Here is a 10554-nt window from a genome sequence, read left to right on the forward strand (position 1 = left end):
AAGCCCCCTGATCCCGCACCCTGTGTCTGATCTTAACCCTGTGACATTCATGATTTGTTGATGGTGCACTGGGCCCAACAGTGTAGGGAGCTTTTTTTTTTTTTTTTTTTTTTTTTTTTGGCGGTACGCGGGCCTCTCACTGTTGTGGCCTCTCCCGTTGCGGAGCACAGGCTCTGGACGCTCAGGCTCAGCGGCCATGGCTCACGGGCCTAGCCGCTCCGCGGCACGCGGGATCCTCCCGGACCGGGGCACAAACCCGCGTCTCCTGCATCGGCAGGCGGACTTTCAACCACTACGCCACCAGGGAAGCCCTAGGGAGCTTTTTTACACTTCATTATTTTAGGAATGTTTTGGCCTCTTTTTTCAGCCAGCCGCCCTGCATTAAGCTATCACACGGGCTCATGAAACCCTAAGAAGTATTTTGTACCTGCAAAGAGACGGTGAGATCTGTGAACAGCAAGGTGGAAATATCCCCTGTTGCAGCTCTGACTGTGGCCCAGGGTCAAGTCACCCTCTGTATGCTTGTTTCCACGCTAGGTAGCCATCTCCACTGCCCCTGCCCTTGGTTTGGTGGCACCTTCAAACTTCGACCACCCACCAAACACCTGGTATCTGGGTTTTTGGCACTGTGGAGGGAGCCAAAATGGAGCCAGTCAGGCCCACCTGACTCTTGGAAGCAGGATGGATGAATCCCCCTCCTTCCTCCTTTTTTGGACAACTGCCCCTGCCCTTAACCTTGGCTGCGCATGGATTTCTGGGAGTTGTGGGTAATACAGTTTGCTTTCTCTTCTGCTTGGTTGCAGACCCTCCCCCAAAACAGCTTTGTGGGATGCCTGAGGAACTTTCAGTTGGATTTGAAACCCCTGGACACGGCTTCTGCAAGCTTTGGGGTGTCTCCCTGCTTGGATGGCTCTTTGGAGAAAGGCATCTATTTTTCTCAAGAAGGAGGTCATGTCATCCTAGGTAAGGAGCAGTTTGGAAGACTTTATATCTTTATAGCTTTGATTCTGAAGAACTCTTATCCTTTTTTTGGGATTATGATGTTTAAACTATTATTTGTTTATTTTTGTTTTGAAAGCTAACTCCGTGCTTTTGGGGCCAGAATTTAAGCTTGTTTTCAGCATTCGCCCGAGAAGTCTCACTGGAATTCTAATTCACATCGGAAGTCAACCCGGGGAGCACTTATGTGTTTATATGGAGGCAGGAAAGGTGTGTAGCTGTCGGATGACATGGGAAGGGTGTGTGAATTTATATTAGAACCAGATTCCACTTCTGGAGACCATGGTAGGTGGAGTTATGGTAGAGAATGGAATCCAATCTTGTATTTAAGAGGCCTGACTTCAGGGCTAACTTACCCTTTTCCTTAAGTAATTTGGTCATCATGTTTTCTGTTCTTCATCTTTAAAATTGGGCAAATTCAAACAAGTTGGGCTGAATTCCAGCTCCACCACTTAGTTATAGGGCCCTTGGGAAGTTACCTAACCTCTCTCAGACTCAATTTCTTTATCTTTACAATGTGGAGAATGATGCTTATATTTAAGGGCTTTTGTCAAGAGAAGAGAAGCTGCCATATACTCAATAAATGTTCATTTTTCTCACCTCCCCTTCACGCTTGTCACACCTCTACTTTTATTTATAAGGGCAGCACCAGAATTCATGGGATGGATTTTCTCACCAGCCGTCTACACCATGTCACACCCTTGTCCCTGCCCCACATCCGCTGGGTCAGTTTCAGATTCCCTTTATCCTCTCTACACAGCTCACCAAGCCCTTCTGGTCCGTGCAGCCAAGCTGGCCACAGGGTCTCCCCCCAGCCTTCCTTTAGCTTTTCATGGCTTCCTTCTTCAGCCATGTGCTTTTGCTGCTCCATCTTTCCTGTTGCTCACAGGCCTACTCAATATCTTATGTTCACCACCAACTTTTAATCTCTTTCCTTTTCAAAACAATCTCTTTCAAACCAAATCCTTCCAGGAAGTCTCTCTTAGTTAAGGCCTTAAAGCAGAGATTGATAATATAGCATTTTCTTTTACCTTCATCCTTCCAGTTTATTGAATGTGAGGGAAAACTCTCAGAATAAAATACAGTAATCAAAACTCTTGGACACTTTTTATTTAAGTTACAGCTTTAAGTCTGAGCAGGCCTCTTGCGGGCCCGAGAAGCAAAGAACTACGCTTAATGGTGGTTCAGACAAAGCTGACTTTTCAGGGGAGGGTTTGGGGAGCGTCTTTGGTGAGAGCTTCTGGATAGGAAATAATCCCCCCAAAACGAAATCAAGACCTGATAACCTTCCTAACAGCTGTGACACCGTTTAGCTTGAAAATTGCCTGAGAAAAGGCCGCACTGTCTGCTTACATGCAAATTAGATGTAAATTATTTATCAACATGCTTATTTTAGTCCTCTCATTTCATTGACCTTGATTCAGCCCCTGGAGAATCCTGGCCCAGAGTGGGAATGCGGGATTCTGCACAACAGCACGTTGAGTGCCTGACCCCTGACACATGCCCAGTGCAAACTCAGTTAGCTTGCTGAATTCCTTGGACGAGAACCCTCTTTAAGTCCTGCGTTCGTGGAATTATTATAATTGGCTGCCCCCTGCAGCTGGATGTAGGCCTCAGCCAACGTTTTTGCCTTCCAAATTGTACACGTCCTCCTAAACAGAGCTACTGTCACATGCTAATAACTAAGGCAGATCTTCGATGCTAATCAGTAACCTTTGAGTCGGGCCTGATGGGACTGGGGTAGGGAGTTGGTGGGAAAGGCTCCTTACCTTTGGCAGTAACTTCAGGCCAGGCCCTGGGTTTGCAGCTCGCTTGCCTGGAAAGGGGTGCAACAGAGAGATTTCTGCAAAGCCTTAGTCCCTCTATGGTCACCTGGTGCAGGAGGGTGTACCCATATTTCAAGTGCTCTTGGGCGGTCAGGGTGCAAGGGCTGGGAAGGGAAGATGGCAGGAAGTGGGCTCCACCTGCCTTTCTGAAGGAAATAGGAAAATGCATGTGTGTTTCAGGTCACGGCCTCTGTGGGCAGTGTGGCAGGTGGGATCCTGACATCGGTCACACCAAAGCAATCCCTGTGTGATGGACAGTGGCACTCAGTGACAGGTACGACGTCCAGTAGCCTATTGTTCACAGACGGAAACAGTCTCCCTTTCCATCTGGACTCGAACATCCCAAACGCTCCCTCAGTTCATCCATCCATTAGCGTCTGACCAGGGTCAGCCCACCAGGTTAAGGTGCTGGGAACATGTCTATTCTCAACTCCAGTCGTATTTATGTAATTCATGGCTCCAGTTCTCCATAACACACTGAGTTTTTTTTTTTTTGGGGGGGGGGGGGTGGAACCCAGCAAACTGATAAGCTATGTTTGTTTTCAAGGTAACATAACATTGTGATTGAGATTTTGGCTCTGAAGTCAAAGAGAACACAGGTCAGGTCTAAGTTCCAGCCCTGTGAGACCTTGGGCAAGCTACTTAGTTTCTCTTTATCTTCAGTTTTCTCATCTGTACAATGGAGGTAAAAATAGTGTACACCTCCCAAGGTTGTGAAAATGAATGGGATAATGCGTGTGAAGTGCTTAGCAGTGTCCAGTACATACTAAGTGCTCAGTAAATATTTGCTCTTACTATCGGTAAAGTTCATTGTTGGGTTGTTTTTTTCAACAACATTTAATATTAATGCCAACGATTTAGACAAACCACTTGATGGGGAACAGGCATAAACTCTCAAGTCGAATCTGCTATTTTAGGAATAACTTGAGCATACACGTTTGGAGATATATTAACCTGTATTGGCTAAAATATCTTTTGTTAAAAGTAGCTGCCTCTTGGCTAATTTGAAAGCTAACTGCATTGCAGTTGGTTAAGATTGTTGACGCTGGAGGAGTTTTATTTGGGAGGGTCAAAAGCCACTGTCTTTGGAGTCTGTTTTCAGCAGTCAGTCAGTGTCTTCTTGGAAGGAACCAGAGATCATGTGAAATAAGCCCTGGCCTCTGGAGACAGGAAACCAGGGCTTGAATCCCAACTTGTTTAATTTATAACCAAGCCATGTTGCCAAGCTCCTCAATGATTGAGGGTCACAGTCTCTTATCTGAGAAACGAGAGTGATGATATCTTCCTCACAGATTCATTTTAAGGATTAAATTCTGTAATATATGTGGAAGCACCTAAACAGCACCTGGCGGGGAGAAATTAGTTGAATTTGTGTTTAGGTTGACGGAATTCCTGCGAGCCGCGCTCCCTCAGGTCCAACAGGAGTGAGAAAGAAGCCGATGATGATGCACGGTGTAGACATTATACAGTGGGCAGGGCTCTCAGGTGATAGACCTGACCTGCTTTCTTTCCCTGCAGTCACCATAAAACAGCACATCCTGCACCTGAAACTGGACGCAGACTATAGTTCCACCGCTGTACGGCACCCCGTCCCCACTGCCCGCACGCGGGAGCATCTGCACATTGGAGGTGTCCCAGGTAACTCCTGTGCTGACTTCTACACCCATGTTGTCCCATGTCAACTCTTAACATCTCCATCTTAACCCGTGGGTGGGGGCATCACATTTGTTGGGTTATCAGCAGGGCAGCCATTGGCTGGACCGTGTAGACAGTGAGACTCTTTCTCCAGCTTGTGGGGAAACCCGAGTGCCAGCAACAGAACGTTTCCCAGCAGCCCAGGCCACGTGGCTGCTGCTTCCTCTTGTCCCAAGCCTATAATTTATAAGCCTCTCCTAAGAGGCTGCATGAACCTAGAAGCCTGATATCATAAAGAATCAGAAAAGGGCCTGAGAAACTGGTCTCTCCCCTCCAGGCACTTAGTTTTGGTGACTTATTAAGCTTTGTGGGGGAATCAGGCAGGCTGAGATGGAGTCAAGTTCAAGACTGGAATTTTGCGTGGAAAGAGCCTTGTCAGCCTTCGTTGATTTATGTGCCTCCAAATGGTCTGGTTGTTAATGTTATAGGTCTTCCATGACCCATGAAAAGCACTAGAGTTCAGAGTCATTATCTATTGATTTGGGCTGTGGAATCCCCTTCTCTGAAGGATGTGCAGAGTAGCCTTGTGGCTGACCTTTCACAGCAGGGGATGTGCTGGGTGCCTGCTTAAAGCAGGAGAGGACTGGCTGGACTGAGAGCCTGGGTCCCTTTAGCTCTAATAAGACCGTTTCTTCCGTTTCTTTCTTTTCTTTTTTTTTTTTTTTTTTGCTGTATGCGGGCCTCTCACTGTTGTGGCCTCTCCCGTTGCGGAGCACAGGCTCCGGACTCGCAGGCTCAGCGGCCATGGCTCACGGGCCCAGCCACTCCGCGGCATGTGGGATCTTCCCGGACCGGGGCACGAAACCGTGTCCCCTGCATCGGCAGGTGGACTCTCAACCACTGCGCCACCAGAGAAGCCCAAGACCGTTTCTTAACGGAGTGCGTTCACTTGACAGTATGAATGAGCCATCAAATGCCTCTCCTTTTGCCTTTCAGCTACTTTGAAAACCCTGAAGCTTCCCGTGTCGAAATCCTTTTTTGGCTGCCTGAAGAATATTCAAGTCAACCACATTCCTGTCCCTGTCACTGAAGCTGCAGAAGTTCGGGGGACTGTGAGTCTGAATGGCTGTCCTGACCACTAACTCAAACCCATCACAAGGCAGGGAAGTTCACCTGCAGAAGCACTGATTACCCAACGCCCTTCCCTCTCCCCTCTCAAGGTCGTTCTTGACTTAAGACACCATCCCGATGGGTTTATTAGCAAATCTCATTTTTAATTCCAACCACACATACCCATCATTTTGGCATTCAGTGCTACATATATATTTTACATAAAAATCCCATTTCTTGAAGAGGATGAACAAATCCTTACATGCTTCTGGTAGTATCATTTTCCACTAAAAGTTTGATGTCTTTTAAAGAACATTATTTTCCACTTGTTAACAAAAATAAATATCTTTCAAAGCACTTTAAAAATACAAAAGTTTTACATGTGTTAAGATGTTATAATTTATGGGGTTAAATAAATGCAGTGTACTCTTCAAATTATGATGTTTTATTCACATAAAACGGTTGGCTTGCTGGTCATTTTTAATTGCATTAATTCTTCAGCACCTGTTCAATGTGCTATGTAGAATGCAGTTTTCTACAAATAATTACCAAGTACATGCTGGTGAGGTACTGTGTGTGCTCAGTGTTGGATCTACAGTCAAGGAATATGCAATCCAATCGGGGAGACACATACTATTCATAAAATAGTAAGTAACAAAGTGAATAAATGAACCTGTAACTCCACTTGGCTTCCCACGTACAGTCTGCTACCAACTAAGTCTAGATTATGATTATCAATTCCTTGAGGGCAAAAACTGTCTAGTAGAGGAGCTGAGATGGATGTACTGTATATACTATAATTAAAGCCTTGCATGAGAAGCTAACAGAAGTCAATGGGAGGTAGGAATCTAGTTTTATCTACAAAATAATGAACCATGTACTAGACCAATATTATTACCCAGCACCACTCTCACTAGCAAAGAAGGCTATCCAAGCACTTCTGTATCTCCTACATAGCATTTGCTCATCAGGATTAAAACAACAATTCTAAAATTTGGATGTAGTAATCCTATGTGGTATTCTTACAGCTACCTGCCCTCCACCTCCAGGAGGGAAACTGAGGCACGTTCCCTTCAAGCCAGTGCTCTTTTATGACCCTCACACTGCAGTCTCGTGGGCATGCTTTCTACCTGCCATACCTATGCAAACATGAACCGTTCTCCTGGACAGGTAGCAAGGTCCCCATCACAGGGGGTATTCAACAGAGGCTGGTTGGTGGGCTTTAGGGATGCTATGCTGGGTCAGAGGCTGAATTTCATGACCTTAAGTCATGTGCTTTCCAAAATCATTGATTTTCAAATGAAAATTCAACCAGGTGATGACCACCCAGACCCTGAGTCTGTGTGAAGAACATCCATTTCACCTGCCTTTGGCAGGTCTACACTAAATGGCTGATTCTCTGTTCCGGGTTCCTGGTGTTGACTTAAGTGAATCTACAGAGTTATTCATTAGTACTTCCCAGATTCATTTTAAAGGAGCAGTTGAGTCTTCATTAATACCACTGCTCTTCCCTCCATTTTGTGGTGGCTGAAAGAACAGCTGTCCCTCTCCGTTTGCTGAATATAATCCCAGCCACCAGAAGGCAGCAGAGGGTGTCACAGATGGAGTTTGAGACCCAGAGCCCTCAGCGTGGCTCTTCTCAGATTGTAAATGTCTGTTCTCTGAAAGGAATGCCACAGCTCCCCACCTGGACCCTCACGGGAATTATGTGTAAACCATGAAGTGCATATAAATATCATCGCTATTATCTTCCTCGTGGCTCACAGCCTATCACAAATTGGGCTGACCTTGGGGTGAGAGGCTTAGGGGTCAGCAGGATCACCGGTGGTTGACCCTGACCCGTTCACGACACCTCCACAGTTGGTGTCATTCTGGTCCAGATGAGTGGGGCCTGGATTGTGAGAAAATCAACTCACATCTCCCGAGGTGACAGTCACTTCAGGGGCACCCAGGGACTATGGAGCAATCGTGTGCCTTCATGGGCTGCCTCCTTCACCTCTTGACCCCATTCCTCAGGATGTAGGGCGGTTGGGTTTTTGCCACACTCATGGTAACCCCATGTCAGAGGACGGCGGCCCCAGGCAGAACATGCTGACCTTCCCATCCTCCCAGAAAGGAAGTCACCTCACTTCCCCACAGAGAACTTTGAGTCAGCACCTTTCTCCCTCCGACCAACCCTGCCCAGTGCTGCCCTGTAAAGAACCCCAAATTCTGCCATTCCCACCACATTCACTCCCCTCTCTTCCAGCTCCCCGGTTCTCTTTTTACTAATTCCAACTTTGGGTGGGTCCATGCTAGCCCCAGAAAGGCCAGGTTCTCTCTCAGGAATGAGAACTTAAAGCCAGCATATGAGTGGAACCACTTTCAAATAACATTATGATACTGAATACAAATGGTATAAATATCGGTTATAGAAAAATTATAAAATCACCCATAATCTCATCACTCAGAATTCTATTTGAATTTGGTTACATGTCTGTTATTCGATTCTAAATGCATGTATAGTTCCTTACAAAATGACAATTATACTGTAAATGTTACTTTTTATGTTTTTTAAAACTATATGGTGTTTCCCAAGTCTTTGTGGAACATTCCATCAGATGAATTTATTATAATATATTTAACCAACCTCCAATTATTAGGCAACTGGGTCATTTCAAATTTTTGCAATTATAAGCAACACCATAATGAATAAGTCCTGGAATGTAAACTTACTTATTTTCTTAGGATAAATTCTTAGAAGTAAAACTACTAAGTCAAAATACATGAACCTTTTTATATTTGTTGTTAGCTATTGTCAAATTGCTTCCTAAAATGTTCTATCCCCTTACATTCAAATCTTTTTTTAACTGACTTTAGCCCCTGACATCACTAAATATAAACTCACCAAGGTCAGCTCATGGTCTTCAAAACAGGGAGCAGTGTTTGGATCAAGTCAGCTCACCTGGATCCGCCATGCTCCAGGCTCATCTGAGCCAAATGCACACCACCTGGAAATACAGGGGCAGCTGATGGGCTTTGATGGGTGATTCCGCAAAACGCCTTAAGGGAGGGAGCAGTTCAGTCCTTCTGGAAAGGAGCAGGGCACTCCTCGGAGGCTTGGACGAGTGGACTGTGCTCCCTGAGCAGCCGCCAGACCGCAGCCGTAGCAGCTTCTTCCTCCTCCACCTTGTAAGTTTGCTTTCTTTGTGATTGAAACGTTCATAAGGATTTGCTCAGGCAAAATTTCCGGGGCAAAAGCTCAAGTCCCCACCCCTCCCATCACCCTGCCCCCCAATAGAAATCCAAAACAGGAACTCGTGTTTCTTAACATGAGTGATTATGGTAATAACAGTGGTGGTCGGTGACAGGTGTGTCATGGTTTCTCAAGTTTCTTAATTTGCCAAACAATATAACTTCTCAGCATAAAAATTCTAGCATAATGTCCTCATGCCTTTGTATGGAAGGCAGAGACAGAATTGGAATATCCCTGTTAATCATTCTCAGAGTGAGAAACAATTATTCTCCCAGAGTAAAGGGCAGGGTCCTGAGATGATGAATACTATTTACTGAAAATGCTTTTTTTTTCTCCTTGGCTCATGAAGAGTTCTATGACCCCAGAATGTAAAGCGTACCTTTCCATTGCCAGAAGGTTTTATTTCCCATAAATTTTGAATGTGTGGTTTATTTTGCTCTACATTGAGTCCTTGATAAAATGAGACTTGGGAGTTTCAGGGGGGAAAGGCTGGAACTTCAGTCTTCATGCATGCACATGATAGCACAGCACACACTTACTGATTAAACCACCCCTGGCTCAAAAGGCTTTTGCTAATTAATCAGTAACGAATCGTTCCATACTCAGGGAGCATGCATTCCTGGACAGTCATAATGGAGCTGGGTGTCTGGTGATGTAGCTTGGTGTGTTGTCCATTCCAAAGGCAAATCTCAGTAGGAATTTAGTATTCCTACAGGAAATATGCTTCCTCAGAAATAAAGTCTATATTCTGGAAAATAAGTGACTGCATTATCTAGCATTCAACTGCAGTGCTGTCAACAAAATGAGATCCTTAATGTCATGTTTTTACAATGTCCGTGGTGAGGGCCAGGCCCCTGACAGGGAAGAAAGTGTCTCATGGGACTTCGGGGCAGCTTTCTGGACCAAAAAGTCCACCTGCCGCTGTGATAGCTCCTGACAAGACCAGACCCCAGAAGGATTTGTCTCCTGCTGCACTGTTCCCTTGTCATCCATCTCGTCCCACTTCCCCTCCATAAGAGCAAAGCCCCTAAGGAAAGCCACCTCCACCTTCAGGAAAAACCTTTGCTCTTGGAAATCACTTGGCTCTGAGCTACTTCTCATTCCCTTAGTCCTATAATTCCAGTTGCATTTCAAGCATGCAAGCTTTTTGTCATGTGGTTTCGAATATTCTAGAAGTTTGAGGGATAAAAAATTAAGTCTTTGGGCTTCTCTGGTGGTGCAGTGGTTGAGAGTCCGCCTGCCGATGCAGGGGACACGGGTTCGTGCCCCAGTCCGGGAAGATCCCACATGCCGCAGAGCGGCTGGGCCCGTGAGCCACGGCCGCTGAGCCTGCGCGTCCGGAGCCTGTGCTCCGCAACGGGAGAGGCCACAACAGTGAGATGCCTGCGTACCGCAAAAAAAAAAAAAAAAAAAAAAAATTAAGTCTTTTACTTCAGAGGTCTTCTCTCAGCGTTAACTGAGATGATAGATGTAAGAATGTTGGGAGAATATCATTGTTAATTTTACCACTGTTAAGAACACTGCAAAACATGGAGCAGAGGTATCCAAAGTTAGTACTTCCTTATGGCTTTAGTTACTCTAGGAGAGGAATTCAAATGTCTAAAAGCATGAAAGCCGGGGTGCCTCTGAGAAAGCGCTGACCCAGAGTGGGGTGATGGTACCTCATTGTGTCCAGGTCTTTCTGAAAACAGGTTACCATCTCCCATCTGCTCAACAGGCTACTGTCTTTACTCCAGTCCCATTTCTTGT

General features: G+C 45.7%; 1 protein-coding gene across 4 annotated transcripts in view; it reads left to right on the plus strand.

Moving 5' to 3' along the window:
- The window catches only part of LAMA3 (laminin subunit alpha 3), a gene marked incomplete at its 5' end in the record, with an annotated part of 254689 nt that extends 248690 nt beyond the window's left edge, over positions 1-5999 (plus strand). For all 4 annotated transcript variants that reach the window (XM_079717942.1, XM_079717943.1, XM_079717944.1 and 1 more), the window contains 5 exons: positions 804-963; positions 1079-1209; positions 3006-3099; positions 4344-4463; positions 5457-5999. In XM_079717942.1, the coding sequence (XP_079574068.1) occupies positions 804-963; positions 1079-1209; positions 3006-3099; positions 4344-4463; positions 5457-5602 (651 nt within the window). In that variant the 3' untranslated portion in view covers positions 5603-5999. The remainder of the gene's footprint in view (positions 1-803; positions 964-1078; positions 1210-3005; positions 3100-4343; positions 4464-5456) is intronic.
- Positions 6000-10554: the final 4555 nt, after the last annotated feature.

Source organism: Hyperoodon ampullatus, assembly GCF_949752795.1.
Source record: "Hyperoodon ampullatus genome assembly, chromosome: 13".
Classification (NCBI taxonomy): Eukaryota; Metazoa; Chordata; class Mammalia; order Artiodactyla; family Ziphiidae; genus Hyperoodon; species Hyperoodon ampullatus.